This window comes from Perca flavescens, chromosome 24 (genome assembly GCF_004354835.1).
Source record: "Perca flavescens isolate YP-PL-M2 chromosome 24, PFLA_1.0, whole genome shotgun sequence".
NCBI classification, from domain to species: Eukaryota; Metazoa; Chordata; class Actinopteri; order Perciformes; family Percidae; genus Perca; species Perca flavescens.
The window spans coordinates 17,608,062-17,628,758 of record NC_041354.1 but is presented as its reverse complement, the minus strand read 5'-3'; the positions used below and the strand labels follow the sequence as shown (position 1 = coordinate 17,628,758).

The 20,697-nt window shown below is 44.8% G+C and overlaps 1 protein-coding gene across 6 annotated transcripts in view; it reads right to left on the bottom strand.

Moving 5' to 3' along the window:
• Positions 1-787: 787 nt before the first annotated feature.
• Positions 788-20,697, bottom strand: part of zeb2b (zinc finger E-box binding homeobox 2b) — a 145,143-nt gene continuing 125,233 nt past the window's right edge. For 4 of the 6 annotated variants that reach the window (XM_028571823.1, XM_028571824.1, XM_028571826.1 and 1 more), the window contains 7 exons: positions 16,899-16,967; positions 14,289-14,477; positions 12,598-12,812; positions 9,066-9,174; positions 6,504-8,509; positions 3,749-3,929; positions 788-1,378 (listed from right to left, as the gene is read on the bottom strand). In XM_028571823.1, the coding sequence (XP_028427624.1) occupies positions 804-1,378; positions 3,749-3,929; positions 6,504-8,509; positions 9,066-9,174; positions 12,598-12,812; positions 14,289-14,477; positions 16,899-16,967 (3,344 nt within the window). In that variant the 3' untranslated portion in view covers positions 788-803. The remainder of the gene's footprint in view (positions 1,379-3,748; positions 3,930-6,503; positions 8,510-9,065; positions 9,175-12,597; positions 12,813-14,288; positions 14,478-16,898; positions 16,968-20,697) is intronic. The other 2 variants (XM_028571825.1, XM_028571828.1) reach the window with 1 other exon arrangement.

Sequence of the window (20,697 nt, the reverse complement as noted above, 5' to 3'; positions counted from 1 at the left end):
TTTCCCTTAAAACGAAGGTCTCTCTTTAGAACTTCATCCTCTTAAAAAAAAAAAAAAAGCTCCTTCATCCAGTCTTTTTGTTTAAATTCCTTCATTTTGACGTTTGATTCGGAGGCCTGAAATCGTGTGGCTGGAGATGTTTGTGGCCCCGGCAACATGGCAAAAACTAAAGACAACACCGTAGGTAGGTAGGAAGGTAGGTAGGTAGGTAGGAAGGTAGGTAGGAAGGTAGGTGATAACAAAGGTAATATCGAAGGACTGTAGTGCAGACACTACTGCTCTTTTTCCAACACTGTATAAATATATACATAGGCAATACTTTTTATTATTTTTGTTCATGATTATAGAAGCGGAGTGCAATTTGTACAAGTCACTAGTTGTGCTATAAATACTATGGAACACGGGGATGGGGGGGTGGGGGGTTATTTGAGGAGGTTAGCACCACACATATTTTTAGGCCTTAGTACTGTACATTTTTTTTAAATGTATTCGTTTGTCCATTGTTCGGTTTGCATAATGCAGCTTATTTCACAAACCCATGCCTCCCTTCCCATCAACGCCCTCCTTCGGATTGACTTTTGAGTCCATGTATTGTTCGGCAGACATCTTCAGCCCCCCCCCCTCCCTCCCTCGAGGAGTTTGTCAAAGAAAGCTTCCCTGAAGCTTCAGGCACGTGCACGTCTACGGCTTAAAACACGGCGTTTGGTTTTAAAGCCGAGCAGGTAAGAATACTGAAACCCAAAGAGAGAAACTTAAAAACTCTTAAGATGGGAAGCTTTTTAAAAAAAACGCCCTTCGCCGCTTCACATGCCGTCCTCCATCCCGTCCTCGTGATCCGATTTGGTTTCCGTTTTGCCGTCCAGCGAGCTATCGTCCATCGAGTGCTCTCCGTTCTCCTCCTCGTCCCGCAACGTGTCCGCGTCCGTGTCCATGCTCTTGCTCTCCTCCTCAAACTCTTCCTCGAACTCCTCGTCCCTCCGTCCCATCTTCGCGTACGCTCCGTCCACTTCCTTCCGTCCCTCTCGCATCCCTCCGTTCACGCCGTCGTGCCTCAGGATGGCCTCGCGCTCCGCCATCTCCGGGTAGCCCTGAGGCGTCATGCCCTGCAAGTACGCCCGGCTCATCAGCAGCTCCGTGGGCTCCAGGTGGCCCTTCTCGCGGGCCTCCCGCTCCGCCGCCTCCCGCTCCTCCGCCTCCCGCTTGCAGTAGGAGTAGCGGTGGTTCATGTGCTGCGAGTAGGAGCCCGAGTGCGAGAAGCGCTTCCCGCACTTGTCGCACTGGTAGGGCTTCTCCCCCGAGTGCAGCCGCGAGTGCTCGATGAGATGGTGTTTGTGTTTGAAGGCTTTCTTGCAGATCTGGCACTGGTGCGGCCGCTTGCCTGCAGAGAGACACAAAACACAGAGAGGGAGGGGGGGGGGGACGTGAGTGAGCCTGCCCCGCTTGTCCTACTGCTACACAACACATCACACGAGTCAGAAGAAAAACATAAAACGTTGAGGAAAAACTCGGATGACTTGGATGGCATGGAGTAAGAAAATGACATCACGGAGCATTAAAATCAAACTTTGACTTACGACTTAGGGCTATTTGTTTATTCAAAATGAGAAAGTGCGCTCGCATTCACGGGCCTACATTATGGAAATTCCCTCCTGTGGTTAAAGCATGGAGAAAGTCAACCACAACTACTTATTTTTGGGCCTGCGTGCCACACTGATGAATGCAACAGAAATACTACCGCAAAGCAAACAAACAGAAGGCGCGACAAAGGAGTAAACAAATCTGAGATGTGCTGGGGGAGGGGGAAGGGGGGGGAAGGATGCCCCGAGGGGGTTACCCTGCTTATTATCAACACAATTCAAGTTCATGGGGACGCCTGGCCCTCTGTTAGGTTTTTGGGCTGGGGCTCCACCGTCTACCAAAATGTGACGGGACGCTTTTGGATGCCAAAGCAGAAATGAGAAACCCGAGCTGGCCACAAAGGCAGGGTGAGATAGTTGTTATGACACGGGGCCATAAACTGTCTGCCGTAATAACTGTCCCTCTGGATAGTAATGTGGCCGCACGGCTGCTCTTACACTTAAGAGTTGATTCCAGAAATGCTTTCTGCTCACCGAGTTCAACTACTTCACTCAGGAGTTCCTCTTCGACCTACAGTTACCTGCTTCTTTTGTGTTTTTAGGGCTAGGGTTATGACTAATAACTTTCCAAACATCTAATTTTGGCTTGAAACACTTCTTCTTCTTCTTCTCATAAATGGCTGCGAGCCTGACACACATCGAGGGTCCGCAAGCGGACAGGCTTTTTAAACTGCACTTCTGTCCAACTGCACTTCTATTAGTGTTCAAAACAAACACACGGCGACGCAAACATGAAACGCGTTCTGAGCAAGACGCAGGGGCGTTGTGGAGATAACGCACCCCTTTTTTTTCCTCCTCCTTTTTTTTTTTTCTTTTTTTGGTAAAGAGTTCAGCGCACTGTTCTGACGGTGCACCCTCCCTTTCCTTTTATGTCCAAGCAGATAACGCGGAGGCTGCATGAAGCACGCAGCGCTCGGCTACAGATAGCGGATAAAACAAATGATGCAACCTCATGAAAGAGGATCTCTGTATAATAACTACAATGAAAGACTTGTTATCAGCGCTCTGAAGCTTCTGAGCAATACTTGCCTGATGTGATCTATCGGCAATAATGGGGGCCAATGAAGGGGTTCGGGGGCCTTTTTGCTGGCTTTCTATATCTAGGTGAATTGATGTGTGTCTTTTAAGATAGCAAAATGGTTAATATGGCAGGATATGATTGGGAAAAAAAAAAAAAAAAAAAAAAAAAAGAGTACAATGACTTGAAAAGATAGCTGAAGTCTCCCTTTGCTTGCCTACCTGCATTCATTACAGACTTTATATATATATACAGTACAGGCCAAAAGTTTGGACACACCTTCTCATTCAATGTGTTTCTTTATTTTCATGACTATTTTCATTGTAGATTCTCACTGAAAGCATCACAACTATGAATGAACACATATGGAATTATGTACTTAACAAAAAAGTGTGAAATAACTGAAAACATGTCTTATATTTTTGATTCTTCAAAGTAGCCACCCTTTGCTTTTTTTGATAACTCTGCAAACCCTTGGTGTTCTCTCAATGAGCTTCATGAGGTAGTCACCTGAAATGGTTTTACCTTCACAGGTGTGCTTTGTCAGGGTTCATTAGTGGAATTTTTTCCCTTATTAATAAAAAACAAAGGGTGGCTACTTTGAAGAATCTAAAATATAAGACATGTTTTCAGTTATTTCACACTTTTTTGATAAGTACATAATTCCATATGTGTTCATTCATAGTTTTGATGCCTTCAGTGAGAATCTACAATGAAAATAGTCATGAAAATAAAAAGGAAACGCATTGAATGAGAAGGTGTGTCCAAAATTTTGGCCTGTACTGTGTGTGTATATATATATATATATATATATATATATATATGGCTCTTGATATTTTAGAAAAAGAACACACAAAGCTTTCAAACGCATCGCAAAGTCAAAGAATCTCAAACCCTGTCGACGAAGAAACAAGCTTTTACATTATACAACTTAAGGGTTCAAACAAAGAAAGGAAAGAAGGAGAAAAAGGGGGGGTAACATAAAATATATATATTCATAGTGAAGAGGATTTGGAAAACACAAACATTTGAAACAAAAAAAAAAAAAAATAAAGCAATGGGGTTTAAAATAAGGGTCTAGAACAGTATATACCTGTGTGTTCATATTTGTGTCTTAGAAGGGAACTGCTCTTCTGGAATGTTTTGTCGCACAAGTCACACGCGTACATACCACTTTCGGTCTTTTTAATCTTCTTCCGCGACAGACAGGAGTCGGGGTCTGTCATGTCGTCCAGCCCTGACATGTAATCTGGTGTACCGTCGAGCAGGTCCCCCTTTAAAAAACAGAGAGAGGAAAGAAAAAAAAGAGAAAAACAAACAAATCATAATGAATTGGGTGCGTGATAAAGGGTGGCACTTTATCTATTAAATTAGTCGCTTGAAGGAAAGCTGCAACATTTACTTACTTCATCTTTTATTTTCATTTTTTTTAGCGTATTATTTTGTCTAGAAAGCTGTATAATCTCTTGATGTGACTTTTCTATATGCTGATCAATAAGGTCATTTGTAGCCAAGGGTGTAACTTTGTGTTCAACATTGGGGGGGGTTGAGATCTCCAACTATCTATGGAGGTCCCAGGACATGTCTGCATGGATTTAAAAAAACACAAAATAAGACGAAATAAAGACACAAAAACGTTGAAACAAGCGTCAAAAAAATGTCAAAAGGCGACACGTCGGAAAAATTTCAAAAAAAATAAATAAAAAACTCATGTTAAAAAAAAAGGCGGTAAAAACTTTTTAAAAAAAGTGTCCAAAAAAACCCTTGAAAAAGGTGTCAAAAACATCGAAAAAAATGTCCAAAAGAGTGACAACAAATTAGGGGAAAAGAGCCCAGTTCTGATTGTCGGGGGGAGGGGAGGGGTTGTAACCCTAACGATAAATTACACCTATGTTTGTAGCATGTACCAAGTACAACAAGAACATGTGTTCATGTGCTAATTGTTAACATGAAAACACCAAAAAACACGTTTAAAAAAAAAGTTTAATTCTTTGAAAATATCAAAAAAAGGAGAAAGAATTTTAGGAATAAATGTTATGGTACTGCAATTATATGATGTGTAAGTAAAGTGTGCAAATATTGTTTTCATTAAAATCAAAGCCACTTAATATGACCTTCCGTGGCACTTTATGTCACTAGATAGAACTCCCAAACAATCACACACTATGCTTCATGTTTCTCATGCAATTTTAATTACCAGCGTTGATTTCTTCATAAAACTTTCAGCTCCGGAGTAATATCGCCCATCTATAACTGACACACTCGGCCATTATGAAACTCTGCCACTAATGGTGGTCTCATTTTGTACAGGAGTGTTAATTCCGCTAGATTCCTTTAAAATGATCTTTTATGACGAAGATTAGTCTCAAACTATGAATTGATGGGGAACAATATTACAACATTAGAGGAGGAAAATTGCAATCTCATATAATGATTCAAATCAAAAGGTGCACCTTAATGGCCAATATTGAGCCATGAAACTCTGTGTGTGTGTGTGTGTGTGTGTGTGATAATGTGAGGACACTGTGTTTTAAGAAGGGATCATATCACTCTGCAATCAATTTGAACTAAACGCCCGTAGCTGTATTTTTAAAATCTAATTTAATAACTTAGAATAGGAAACATTATTAATACTTTTTTTTTTTTCCTTCATCAAAATGGTTCCCCTCTATGTTAAACAGCCTTCAGCATTCAGTGGTAATGAACATGGAGACATTGTGCATTATTAATCCACATGGAGAAGCTCATTTTGGGCTGTGGCTGGCTTTTAAAATGCAGCAAAGTTGTGACGGGGAAATTTTCAGAGAAAGTGCACAGCTCCGGGGCTCACCTTTGTCATTTTTTTTTACAAAGGCCTTTCACCCATATTTAATAACAAAATGTCTGAGTTCAGGGCCAGCGCTGGAGTCAGGAGCATTAATGTATTCCACACACAGCAGAGGGAGAAATTTAAAGTGCAGAGTGGTAACAATTATGACTTTATACTGAGATGAGATTTTAAGGGCCAATATCGTTCCTGTTGTTTATTTGAACCTGATGCTCTCTGATGTTTTGTGCCAATATGCTTTTTTAAATCTTACAGTAGACCTCTTTGATGGTAAAATTGTATTATTCTTGACGTTAACCCTTTAAATGGACAATTATAAAAAATATCTACAAATGTAACTCTGGGTTTAGAGACTTATTAAGTTAGGAGGCAGAGGCAAGTTTCATTACACTATCTGACAGCTGTAAAAATAAAAAAGGACTTTATTTAAAGATTATTTTCATTCTTATTAATTCATAGGTAGATAATGTTTTGGAATAATCGACGAAATGAAAAAATTAAATAGCTTCCAGGGGCCCGATATTGCATGTTCAATTTGCCTATTTTTTTCTCTTCCAACCAACAGTTCAAAACCCCAAATTATTTAATTTACAAGAGTGTATCAGAAGATGCAGTAGATTTGAGAAGCTGTTAACAGCAAATATTTGGCATTTTCGCCAGATAATGATTCAAATGTTCCTTAACTTGTGGCGCAAAAAACCCAACTGAAGCTGTTGTTAATTCGGCTCATCCCCTCCATATATCTATCCTGCTCTGTAAGCAACCTGAACGTCTTAAAGGCCCCTGTTCCTCCATGACACCACTGACTACATTTCACTTCCACCCCCCCACCCCTCCGGGCGCTGTTTATCTCCCTCTCCTTTGCCAGTTCGGTCTACCTCAGGTGAGCGTTTCTCGCTCCTGGCTTGGAAGTCTTTTTTTTTTTTTTTTTTTAATTAGTACAGAAATGAGTTCAGATCATTTTAGGGAATCTGAGTGAGCCTTTTTTTTTTTTTAACAAAACCACAGGTGGCTTATTTACCTGGAAACCTGGTTTCCGCTGGTACTTTCTCCTCTGCTGCATCTCGGCAAAGGTAGCTGCCCCTGCTGCGTAAGTGTAGGCCATGTGTGGTAGGAAGCCCATTTGATCCATGCCCGGATAGGGCCTGAGACCCGGTATGCTGGCCTGCATCGGGGGCATGAATGTGGCAGGTGGGAAAGCGCTCTGAGGTGGAAGTGAGTACAGGGGTTTGGCAGCAAACGGGTTCATGCCGAAGAGGGGGCTAGTGCTTTTTTCAAGGTTTCCGTTGTTGGTAGAGCCTGAGAATTCCTTCTTCAGATAGGCCAAGTTCAAAGGCTCTTCGAAGTGCTCGCGAGGAGAGGGGATGCTGCTATGGTCGATGGCGATGCTGTTGACTTTAGGTCTGCTTTTGACAGTCAGTGCATGCTTGGGTTCCTTCATTAGTCTCGGCAGAGAGAGGTCCAGCGGCTCGGCCTGCAGGTCTTCGGAAGTCAAGCTGTTCGGAGTGTAGGAGCTGCTGTGAGAGTTTTTGGAAGATGTGGAGGACAGATTTAGCGGCGAGGGGGTGTTGCTGCGGGAGTGGTCCAACTTTTCACCCGCGGGTTTGCCGGCACCGTACTGGTGGTTTTTCAAATGTCGGAGCGCGTTGTCACAGTTGTTGACGTTGTTGTGGAGCTCCGCTATGGAGGGCGATGTGATGCGGTCCGTAGGTTTCATGAGAGACACAGGTGACCTAGCTGCCATAGAGTCTTTCTGCGGAGTGTGGTGGTTGTTTGTTCCGGCGACCATATCCATGTTGTGCCTGTGCTCCAGTGGTGGGGTTCTGGTAGTGCCGTACTGGTACATCTTTCGCTGTTCGAACCACTCCTTGACGAATTCCTGAGGAAGGCCGACCGCTATGGAAATCTTCAGCAGCTCCTCCGAGTTGGGCTCCATGTTCATGGCAAAATACGCCTTCAGCACCGACATGTGGTCCCTGTAAGGGTGAAGGGGCCCAGCGAGTCCCTTCTCGCACAACATGGAGGAGGACAAGTGGGTGTTCTTCTCCATGAATATCCCTGGTTTGTTGGGCATCAAGTTCTCGCTGGGCTGCAGCACAGCTTTTATCTCCTCGTTCATTTTACACAGGTAGCGCTCGTGCTGATGCAAAGGTATTGGCCCGTTGAAGCTTTCTTTGCAATATTGGCAAGCATAAGGTGTAAACATGGTATTTTCCTGCACCTTCTCATCCACGCTTCCCTCGAGCATGTGGTTGGCTTTCTCTCGTTTGATATTGCTGATCTGCCTCTTTGAGTCCGTCGTCAGGCTCTGGAGGCAGGCTTTGGCTTCGTTCACTTTCTCCAGCGTGTAGTCGATGATGCTTTTGGTGGCGCCGTTGTGATCGACGAGCGGAAGACCGACCTGAGCGCCGGCGGATGTCAGCGCCTGTTTGTGCTCCTCCACCTGGGAGCCCAGCTCCTTCATGTAGGCCTTGAGCCGGGAGAGCTCCTCGGGCTTGCAGTCCATCTTCTGCCTGCACACGGTGTTGTCCACGATCTGGAGAACCTTCTGGACCTCGCTCAGGTTGTTCCCCAGCGGCCCCGGGTAGCACAGAAGCTGCGACTCCAGCCCGCCCATCCCCAGGTGCTGCAAGGGGCTCTGGGCCGTCGAGTTGTGGTGGACCCCCAGCGGGCTGTTGCCTCCCATGCCTCCGTTCATGAACGGCCCGGGGGCGCCGAAGCCGTGCGACGCCATCATCAGCTTGTAGTCGTTAAAGTCGAGCGGTTCCGTCTTGATGCTCAGGTGGCTGTTGTGTTCGGCGAGGCCGAGCGGCTTGCCGTTCTCCAGCTTCTGCCGCAGCTGGGTGATGGCGGTGTTGGTGGGCGAGGAGGAGGAGGAGGTGGGGGAGGAGCCTGTCTTCATGTTGCCGCGCATCCTGCCGTTGACGGCGATCAGGCCGATGCACTTTTTGCTGCTTATGTGGGAACTGTAGGAGCCAGAGTGGGAGAAACGCTTCTTGCAGTTGGGACACTCATACGGTTTTTCTCCTGGAACAAAAAAAAATATTGCATAATGAGAAAGACTCATATGAATGATATCTTTGATTTTTTTAGGGGACACTGCACATTAATCAACAATGACATGTTCAAGTTAAGCTCAACTTGTCATTTTGTCATTATTTCTAAGGCACATTTTACATTCAACAAGTAAGTAAGACTAAATAAAAGTTACAGTGCAGAAATAAATTCCCCCATATTTTCAAAAAAAAAGAAAAAGGAAATAAAAGTTTGGTAATGTGGAAAATTAAGCAATCAAAAAACACTCTGCCTCACTTAGTGTCTCTGCTGATCAATTGTCCCTGACAAACTAATAACTGAAATGAAAATTGCTGATACTGTATGCCTCACACAAACACACACACGCATTTCTAAGCAAATACTGTATTTGGCAACTGGACTGATTCTTAACACAGCAGAGTCGAGTGTCCATCAACAGCAGGGAGGGCCCAAAATAAAACCAGAGGAATTTCTGCAGATTCACGGTGTTCTTAAATCACGGTTATGAATATTCAAAGAGCAGGGCAGCATTCCTCCCGCCACTCACCGCTATGAATCCGGAGGTGTTCCTTCAGATGGTGCTTGTATTTGAAGGCCTTGCCACACTCGGTGCATTTGAACTTGCGGTTGCCGGCCGCTTGGTTGAGCAGTTGGTGCTGCGAGAGGAAAGAGAGAGAGAGAGAGAGAGAGAGAGAGAGAGAGAGAGAGAGAGAGAGAGAGAGAGAGAAAGAGAGATTCCCGTTTTAAAAGAAATGCACAAACATCGTGGGGGTGAGAGTTCAGTGAAATAATCACAATCGGTCGGCATGACAACAAGCGGCAAAGCCAAAGCGGCTCCTGTCGCCAAGCGAAGCTTCTTGGCTTTCTACTCCCACCTCTGTTGAGCGACTACAGGCAGCGGCGGTGATAACAGAGAGAATCACATACCTTTTTAATTTCCTGGCTCTTCAGCCAAAGGAGGCATGCCTTTAGAATTTGGCAGACCAGAAAATAGAATAAATGAAAAGAGTCTTTTTTAGAGCGTTTCCCCTTCATTAGAAGCGCCGATCTGATCTACTTTTCATTAATTTGGGCCTAATCAGTCTGAGAGGTATTCACAATCCCTCTGTGAGCTCTTTCACCCCGCATACCTGTATTCACACCATTTGAATTACACTTAGTACTTCTTCACAACAGTTTCAAATGTCTTACGGTAATTAGGGATTTTTTTTTTTTTTAAACCTTGAATGTCTCTTTAATAATCTTAGGATACAGAACAAAGCGTATAGGCCCGGCCTTGATTCTCTGTTCAAAGGTAAACATCAGTTGCAATCCGTCAAATTTGCAATTCAAACAGGACCTGTTCTCTGAAAGAAAAGACACACAAAAAAATCTAAATCTAATGCCCAGCGAGGACGACGACGACGACAACACAAGGTGTGTAAACCTGGCTCGTCACTCACCAAACAATTCATTCCAAGTGGGAGTTGAGGACGTCAAACGGTTTGTAAAAAAATAAAATAAAAGAAAGACTCGGAGCTCGCAGAGGGGCCCCACACACACACACACACACACACACACACACACACACACACACACACACACACACACACACACACACACACACACACACACACACACACACACACACACACACACACACACACACACACACAACTCCTCCCATTTCAGCCTTGACAAATGCTGGGGTGTGTGCTGACTCTACCCACATTCCTGGGGAGACAGATGGTGGCGCGCAGGACACTGGGAGGACTGGGAGGAATTGTTCAAACAACCCCAACCTTCAAAGATCAAGCGGGGAGAGTCGGGGGGGCGCCAAAGCGCCGGAGAGGGACCCCACCGCTCGTATGTTGCTGAGTCGCATAAACAAACAGCAACAGCTGCTTCGGTGCACCCCCACCTCCCGCCACCTCCACCTCCACCATCCACCATCCCTTAAACCCCCCCTCCCTCCCGAGGATCCCTGCCCGCTTAAGTTTAGTCTCTCAGCCACCACTGCTAATAAGACAATCACTCCGCGCTCCTAATTGTGAATGGCACCCTGCAAAACGCTCCGTCTCTCCTCTGCGGCTCGCTGTGAAACGCCACCGCTGCTGCTTTGTGGGCGGGGACCCGACTGGATGTTTGCATATGTATAAAGCCCTAATTAGCCATATTTCGGCTAATTGGTTAAGAGGAGGAGGAGTATTACGGCTTGTAAACATACAAGACAGAACAGACGAGCACATGTTTACCTATCAGTGCATTATTCTTTATGTTAATGTGCTCGCTCCGGAGTCCTCCCGTGATGTTAATCGCCATACGTAACGTTTTCACATGAATACAAGCGTCTCCTAAACACGGGTCGCAGGTACGACTCTGACCTGCGGCCCTTTCTTCTCTCCCCTATCGTGTCCTATAAAAATAAAGGCTTAAATGCCTAAAAAATTGTTCTTTATAAAATATTTAAAAAAAACATGGCAAAGAGGAAGTGATATTACAACTGTGGTTTGTCTCGCATAAAAAGCAAAAAAAAAAAAAATCATTTATCAGCTGATACTGAAAAGACTGCACGCCGACTGCAGAGATCTCGAGGATTACCACTTAAACAATCCGGCTAATTTACAAATCAAGATAACCCGGCTTTGCGGAAGGACCTGCAGTGCTTGAACAAAAAAAGGGAGTCTTTGGCCACAGACTCGACTCTGGAGGGGGAGCAGCAACAGCATTGTAATATGAGGATTGGGGAGCTGCGGCTCACTCGGCCGGCCCATCTGCTCACGTTTACACCCAGCTGGTAAGATCAGGTGAAAGTGCTGGCTGCTGACATCTGATCAAATCAGCCACAGTCTGAGCCTGTCATTCTCGCTTCAGAGAGCACTACACAACAACACCCACGACCTGGGACTGAACACCGCAAAGCATCAGGGTCCGCGGTGTCATCTGGGACTGGCTGCGAGCGCACATTACAAGGGGCTTTCTAGCAGAGGAAGCTCATGAGAAATTTGTGTCACGCAAATACACATTCTTTAAAGGAAGGACTGCTAGGTTATTAGTGCTGTAGGCATTTTGTAGGGCAACAAACAACCTGTAGTTATAATGTAATTTAATGCATAACAGAGAAACGCAAAAAGAGCCCATTTTGATCACCTTTTTTACCTTCATTTTTTTATGAATTCTTTTTAAATTTCTAAACCTAGTTTTATGCTTTTAGGGCTTCGAATATCCACAATAAGAGGGCAACAATACTTTCTCAATGCTACATCTAAATCACAAAATTAGACCCATTATTGTACATTTTAGAGAGATCTTGTATCCTTTGCATTTTTATTGAAAACTAATTCACAACTCATAAACCTCTTAAAAAGCACAAACACACACTCCATCCTCTTTAAAAATGTACTGCTCAATTTTAGTTGACTGAGAAGTGATAATCGTCCCCCTAACTGTGTAAGCGTGCATTTTTACTTTCACCACAATCTGTCTCACCACCGCATCTTCAACTTAAAGCTGACAAGCGAGTTAAACGCCCGTGACTGCGGGATGTGTTTTCACCTCACAGGACTTTACGGTGATTCATGCTAACTGCCAGCAGATTCACATTATATCTCAGACATATAGCATATAAATCGTTGGGGGAAAAAAAATTCAAGTATACACAGATGTTTATGCAGTGCATGAAATTAGAAGTGGGGGCGGGGGGGGGGCTTGATGGAGTACTCCGACGTCAGGCTGCGGAAGGAACATTAAAGCCCAGGAGTGGAGTGAAGTTAAGGGAGCTGATACATTTTTTTTCCAAATTGGAAATTCACACAATCATTCGATCGTGAACACGATGACTGGAAAATTATATCAGGGAAGGGCCATCAAAAAAACCATTTAGGGCCTCAATTAAAGTTATTACCATTAAAAGGATCTGCATCTTCAAAATGCCATGAAAAATTAATAATGATTGCCAATCAGAAAAAAATGATCTGTCTTCTCCGAAGGGATCAGAGCACATTAGAAATGAAACGGGGGACAGAGAGGGGAAGAGGAGGAGGAGAAAGAGAGAGAGAAGTCAAGGATGAAGAAGAAGAAAAAATGTAAATCCCCCTAACCTGATCCCTTGCAGGCTTGTGCGTGGCCATGTGCCGCTCAAGCTGAGTGCGGTAAGCAAACGTGTAGTTGCACAGGGGGCAGGCGAAGTTCTCCTCGTTCTTCTCATGGCGGTACTTGATGTGCTCCTTCAGCGATGTCAAACGCTTGTAGCCCCGGTCGCAGTAGGGGCAGGTCAACAGTTGGGCGAAGGCATCTGGCGTTCCAGGTGGCAGGTCTGCACGGGAGACAGCGGGAGAGGCGGGGGAGGAAGGGGAGGAAAGGGAAGAGAAAGCGGGCCAAAAGGTCAGCAAATCAATGGCAGCTAACGGGCGGGCTGCCCAGAGTGGTATGGGAGTTATCTGTGCAATCTGCTCCACATGAGAGCCGCAGTGTCAGCCTGGCATCCGCTGACACACACACACACACACACACACACACACACACACACACACACACACACACACACACACACACACGCACACGCACACGCACACGCACACAAACATACACACACTTTTACATGCCCCCCAGTTTCCTTTTACTACCGCATGTACAGTACAAAAACACACAGATACATATGTAAAGAAACACCCTGACACACGCACGCACGCACGCACACTTTTACATGCACCCCTGGTTTCCTTGTCCTACTGCATGTACACAAACTCACAGATACATACGCAAAGAAACTTCCTGACACACACAGATAATTCTCCCATACCTTCCTAATTGCTTTAAACAGCCCTCACTTTTTAATGCTGTTCCCACTCTCACGGTCATCACGTCTGCAGCATGAATCATGAGCCCATTCCAATCCCCCCCAGTTTTGTCCCTGCGGAGAGCCTCAGAGGTGCACTATCTGATTTCAAGCCCCTGCCCAGCTGTTGCTTAAGACTGTAGGTAAACACCAAGGCATCCGGTGAATCTGTGGGACCAACAGCTGCCCGGTTGTGTCAGCGGGGAGAGCTGCTGCTCTGTCCAGACTCCTTTTCTTTTTTAACCTTTGCTGGTACAAGGGAGGTTAGCTGAGCAAGCTGATCTGTTACTGCTACAGTACCGCTACAGGAGGAGGCCACAGTTCAACGCAGATTTTTTTTAAATTGGATATTAAAAGAATTATATAAAAATGAATCTCTCTCTCTCACCTAACACTTCCAGCACCTTAGTTGAAATTATTTGGAAAATGCTTTAAAGCAAGATTGTGCAACTTTTTAAAGAGGAAATAACACGTTTCTCTTGCTACAAACTTAATTAATATTTTTTTTTTTTTTTTTTTTTTTTTTATTCCACACACTCAGATTTGCTGCATCTGCAAAGACTGGCTTATGGTGGCTCATGTTAGCAAACTAAGCTAACTTTAGATACATATTGCTGTGTGACATCACACTTCAGCACTCTTATCTTTGGTCTCTCTAAGGGAGGGGGTCCTAAGGTACCCATCCACAGATACAGTTCATCCTAATGATTCACTGTGCCACATGTATGTCTAACAATAAAAGATAGCTTAGTATTCTATGCACTAAAAATGTATGTATAAAGGCTTAAGGCCCAGTTTAATATGCAACTTCATTTGATACAATATTAGTAGAAGGGGGTCCCTGCTCCGTGTCTCTTTCACCCTGCTCTAAGGAGTTGAACCAGCAGTCTCCCAGTGAAAAAAATTAATAAAAATGTGTTGGCCCCTCCCACTGCCCTGTGACAGGATGCGTACCGTTCTCCTCTGGACCGGTGGCCTCCGGTGTGCCCAGGCGGGACAGCTCCTCCGGGGCTTCTGGGTAGATGATGGCGGTGTCGCCCCGCTGCAGGTACTCGGCGATGCTCACCACGTGACTGTCGCCATCGTCCAGCTTCCGCTTGGTGAAGAAGTCCTCAAACTCTGAAGTGCAATCGACGCTCTTGACTGAAGAGGAGGGGGGGAGAGGGAGAGAGAGAGAGAGAGAGAGAGAGAGAGAGTCAGTCAGTGAAAGGGAGGAGACCGATAGAGGGAGGAGGGGGAGGAATAAATTGGATTCATTCCTTCCCCTGAGAAATGTTCTTACAGAAGGATATTGGGTACATCTTGGTGGAAATGCGATGAGGACAGCCACCCTAAAACATTACAGCCGTGCTTTGGGGAGAATACATCTAAATTACTGGGTATGCTTGTCATGCGATGCCGCTAAAATAAGAAGCGTAACTTAATCCGGCCAGGAGTCGGAGATAAACGCGCTACCACGAAGCTGCTGAGGAGCAACGTGTGAAAAAAAATCTTCACTGACCTAATTTACTCATGACATTAAATCTGATTTTGAGTTAGGAGTTTAGGGCTGTAGAATAAAAAAAAGGGAAAACACTCAAACACACTCTAATATACGTACATATACAAGCCCAGCTTAATCAGCAACAGAGCCACGTTTCTTTGTATCGACTTTCACATATAAGGTCAATCAAGAGACTGTGGCTTTTGTTGATTCTGTGTTGAACAGATTACTGGGGCCAAACCACAAACCAGCGCCAAAGAAGAGAAAGAGAGAGAGAGAGAGAGAGAGAGAGAGAGAGAGAGAGAGAGAGAGACATGCTTTGCCATAGCTGAGCAGAATGTATCTTAAGCCAGCCAAAGTGCTGAGGCCACACAATGCGTTTCTCTCAAATTATTTCCCAGTCCCTTCTCTTCAGGGAAACTCTTAAGCTGCAGCGTGGAGATAGCTGCCTCCAAAAAAACAAACCGGAGCTAAAAGAAATCAGCAGCCTTCATTAGTCAAGGGGATGGCCGACTTTCAAAACGCACATACTCACGCGCACGCGCTGTTTACAACCTGAAGAAATTCTGCAGGCTGTTTGGCTTTGTCGAAACCAAAAAACGAGTGACGTCTCATCAGACTTCATGCCCTGTTAATTAGGCTTTTTAGACTGTGAGCCAAGGTGAGCTTTAAAGAGCGATTTGTTAGGCCGTGATGACTTTGCGGTCCAATTTGCGAAAGGTCAAGGTAGTAGAGATTTGGTTGTCAAAAAAAAAAAATGGCAACAAAATGTCATCGGTGCCAATGGATCACTTTTGAGAAGTGTGATAGCATCATTTACAGCTCTCTCATTAGACGATTCTGTGTGTGGCTTCTGAAGACCGCTAATTATGAGTGTCAGGCTGAATGTCGGGCTGAATGTTGAGCTGAATGTCTGTTGTTTTTTAGGACTGACTGATGATTGACCAGGCTGAGGCGCAGGGCACTGCCAGGCTTCTTTATCACGCAGCTGAATTAAAAAATGAGCACTTGATCTTCAACGTTTTCGGAGTCATTCTGCATGGAAAACTAGAAATGTGGATGGTTTCTTTAAAAGGAGAAATAAGTGACATTTTTCTTCCAATGAAGGAGGAAATCACCTGGATCAAAGTGTGCTTTGGCACTGGGGGACGTGATCAAACTGCTTCATGTCTTTAAATGAAATCACATGTGATCTAGTGGCGGGTAGCTTCCACAGCGGTGCCACGGTATTGTTTCCAAAACTCTTCTAAGCAGTGAAAATGGAAAACATTTGCTGCGCTCCAAATTGTCAGAACACAGGGAGAAAACAGTAGAGAAAACACCACGACGGGCAGAACGTAATAGTAATTAAAGTTGAAGGGAGGGTTTTTGAAGTGGGGGCTGTGTGCGCGTTCTGTGGGGTGAGTCTGGTTTACCAAAACAGCATCCAGGGCCAATTGTTAGGGTGGCCAGGATGATATCATGGAAGGGAGGGAGGGGGGTGTGTGGCTGCAAATCCGCTTTTGGTGGCTTAATGAAGAATGGCAGGTAGGGTTCGAGCTCCGCCGGGAGTAGTTAAAGGTCCCATTAAATGGTGCTATTTGGATGCTTTTATATAGGCCTAAGTGGTCCCCTAATACTGTATCTGAAGTCTCTTTTATATAGACCTTAGTGGTCCCCTAATACTGTATCTGAAGTCTCTTTTATATAAAGAGAGAAAGGGGAGGTAACCTTGCTCCTTATGACCTCATAAGGAGAAGATTCCTGATTGGTCCATCTGAGCTTTCATTTTCTCAAAGGCAGAGCAGGATACCCAGGACTCGGTTTACACCTATCCCCATTTCTAGCCACTGGGGGACCATAGGCAGGCTGGGGGAACGCATATTAATGTTAAAAAAACTCAAAGTGAAATTTTCATGCCATGGGATCTTTAACGGGACACAAACACACACTTGAGGGTTAGGGTCAGAGGCTAAAAAAGATGGGGACAGACTGCTTGAAAAGCATGGCGCTGGTGCAGAAAGTACACTGCCAGGGAAACCAGCCACACACATCCACAAATAAAAAACCACACACACATTCAACATGTTCAGTCAACTCACCTGTACCGTTTCCTACTGCCTGCAAAGTGGTGTCAGGGCCCAGGGTGTCAAAGTCATCTTTTATTTCATCTGCACAGAAACGAGAAGAAGAGAAAAGCAGGTGTGTGGGGGAGAGAATCAGGGGTGAGTACCTCTGTGCACCATGCAAACCAACAAAAGCTGACAATGAGGCCTTAAAGAAGGAAGGTATGGGGAAAGCAATAAAGGCACCGCTGTGCATCGCAGCACGCCGCTGCTTTGTTCGGCATGCTTAATGAATGCTATCATCTGGGCCAGACAGTGACTTATTTACCTTAAACATGACAACAGGCGGCAGGGGGAGACGAAGAAAGCTTTAATCGCCAAACAGAGCGATTAAATACACCACGGCACATCCACCTGAGCAATCACAGAGCTCCAGCCAACACGCAGGCTGAGCTTATTACTCCCTGGCTGTGACGCCGCTGCAATCCTCTGCATGCAGGATCACGCTTGTTTTATCACATGTCATTTGGTGGATGCTTTTTTTTGTCTTCTTTTTTCTCTGAAGCTGTATTGTGAGCGCACACATTTGTTTTTTTGATTTGCCACAACCCCGGGCAGAGAGTTAGTGCCTTGCTACCAACTAAAAAAGGAATACAAGCCGTAACCACAAATTAAGAGTTTTAGTTGCACAAACATTTCCCAGGGGGCAGAGCTGCTCTGGTGGCAGAAGTAACCTCATTGGTTGGGGTAAACCACAGGTGGGTGGAGACAAAGAATTCCCGTTCTCTGGTAAAGTATGTCAGACTGAAGCCCCAATGAAATGGACAGCATGTTACAACGTATAGGATACGGGGCGCCCTGGTAGCTCCCTACCTGTGGCCCTTTGCTGCATGTCTTCCCCCTCTCTCTCCCCACTTTCCTGTCTGCTACTATACTATCCAAGGCCAAAAAATTATCTTAAAGAAAACAAAAATAGGCTACCTAGGCTGAGAACCACCAATCGTAGACGCCTTTTTTTTAAAGATTATGTTTCGGGGGCATTTTTTCCCTTTATTAGACAGTGACAGTGGATAGACAGGAAAGGTGGGCGAGACATGCAGCAAAGGGCCGCAGGTCGGACTCGAACCCGGACCACTGCAAAGGCCTACATGTGCACGCTCTCACTGGGTGAGCTAGAGGTCGCCCCGAGACGTCTTTAAAATCACCCGATCAATACTTGCCGGGCAAATCTTTCAAATTGTTGGTGCCGCCGACTTGAGATTGACACCAACCAATCAGGTTATTTCGGCCTCCAAAGAGAAACGCTGGCGCTAAGAAATGTTTGAATAACTAACCCGTCCAGGAGCATTGGTGGAAACAGAACAGGTTTCTTACTGCCAATCAGGATAATGGCACCCGGCGGATATCGTCCTGGCACAGGTAAAGGTGGCTGTAAATAAACGGCAGATTGACAGGCTCGTAAACAACCCCCCCTCGTCTGACAAATTCATCTGTCCACGGTCGACAGGAGGACACCGACTGGACAATCAGCTTAAGGAGTCCCTGGTCCCTCCTTCTCTGCCTCGTCAGTAAAAAAAAATTAAATCAAGGTGCTTCCGAGAACATGGGGGCTTTGTGTTTTAAAAAGAAGAAAAAAAAAAGAGGAAGAAAAAACCCTGCATTGTAAGCCTCGTACGCATCTGTTCTTGCTCTGCTGCTCCTGCAAGGATGTCACAAGTGTTGCATTGTGAAGATTTTTTTTTCCCCCCTTTCTCCACAGTGCACAGCAGGATCTGATGTATCTGACTCTCCCTGAGCTATTAAACAAAAGATGAGCGCCTACATTACAGAAACCTGCCTGAGATATTACAGGAAAAGGTGGTGGGTGTATTGTTTATAATAATGTTGTCCTGCTACACAAAAGCCAGAAGCAAAACATCTTTTTTATTTAGAGTTGAAGACAATGGGTTTAATAGTTGCGGAATGCTTTCTCTGAGGCTCGCAATTCTGGGGTTTTCTCGAAATTAAAGATTTGGCTTCAGCGGTGAAATGATAACTACCCCTGTCAATGGCTTCACAGAATAATGACAGACTCTTCTGGATGGGGCACGTCCTAGTTTAACTTTCCCCTCGCTAGGATTTTCTTTTCCCCCATGTACATTTGATTGCACGGCTGCCAAACAGCATCCAAACCACAGTTGGAGTACGAGAAAATGAATGGCTTTTAAACATACATAAATTAAGAAGTGACAAAACAAAACAGATTAAAAAGAAGAAGAAACCCTCTAGTATCAGATATCTTCCACGCTGAACACGGTCAAAACTCCCTCGCATTTGCGTGTCCTCGTAGGCACCGTGTTTGCTTTGGGTAATCACATTTGGCTGCATACTTTTGGTCTGACGCAAGGGGATGACCGGTGGGATTTACTGGCCCTCCACTCTCCCCTATTTACCTTGGACAACTCTCGTTATCTGTGGTCTGAAGGGAGGGACGGCTGCCTCCAGTAGGAGGTAGGCTAATACCACATACACCTCACTGCTGCGGCCTCTGGCACTGGCACACACACACACACACACACACACACACACACACACACACACACACACACACACACACACATATATAAGTCCTGAGCTCCATTCAAATGGGACAAAGTGTCACTGTGGTTGCCTAGGTCCTTCTATAGTAAGAAAAAGGCACTAATGTTGCTGCTGCAAAGCCTCTTTTTTTTTTTACACACACACACACACACACACACACACACACACACACACACACACATTTTAACCATTTATTTATGTCCACATAAAGAAAAATAGTACAGGGACACAAATATTACAGATGCAGTACAATACAAGACACAACTCATGGACCAGTGGCACGCAGCATATTTTCACAATATCACTTAGCAAGCACAAAACTCACTTCTCGAGGATCTAAGTAGCACAATACTCAGTTCTTTAGGATATAAGTAGCAGCGTCTCCGCCATATGTGGCGGCTGCCAATACACACACACACACACACACACACACACACACACACACACACACACACACACACACACACACACACACACACACACGCACAAGCACACGCACACAGTTTATAAGACCAATTTCATAACTTTGCCTCGTTGAGTATCTCAAAGTTTTCACAACATGTAAAAAGTACGAAGGAAAGAAGAGGGATTTTATTTCTTCTGGAGTCATTTATGCCACAAATATGTGCCTATTTTTGGTAGTGGAAAGCATTTGGGATGAATTCTGTCCACTAAATGCTGGAAAAGTGTGTTTTGTCAGTGGTAAATCACAGAGGACGTGAGGCAGTAAGGTACACACCTCCTCGCAGAGCCATGTTGAGGTTTGACTCAGGAGGAGTCCTGAATACCTTGGCCAGACCGTAATTCCACCTATTTTCATAGCAGCTCTGATGCTGTTTATTTTGAAAACATTCCTATTTTTATGGCCGGTCACCGCAGTCGCTTCAAAGTTTCTGCCTTTTGTGCATTTGGCCTCATTTCTCCTGAATGTGTCTGGTACGCACACAATGGCTTCACAATCTCAAGACACAAAACAAGCTTTGATTAGAACTGATGCCATCTCTGGTATTTTTACACTAAAGTTGTCAATAGCAGACATTTTGTGTCAATGTTCCATGCCTTCAAATTTGAGCCAAAGAATACAGTGGTTTTTATTTTTTTTATTTTTTTATTCTTGGCAAAAGCATCTGAAACACTTCTGGATGCAATAGGTGTTTAAATGGCAAATTAATAACTCCAAAACTTGATCAATGTGCGAAGAAAACAAGAACCACTGTTTTACCAAGTAACAGACGGACACATTTTGTGTAAAAGT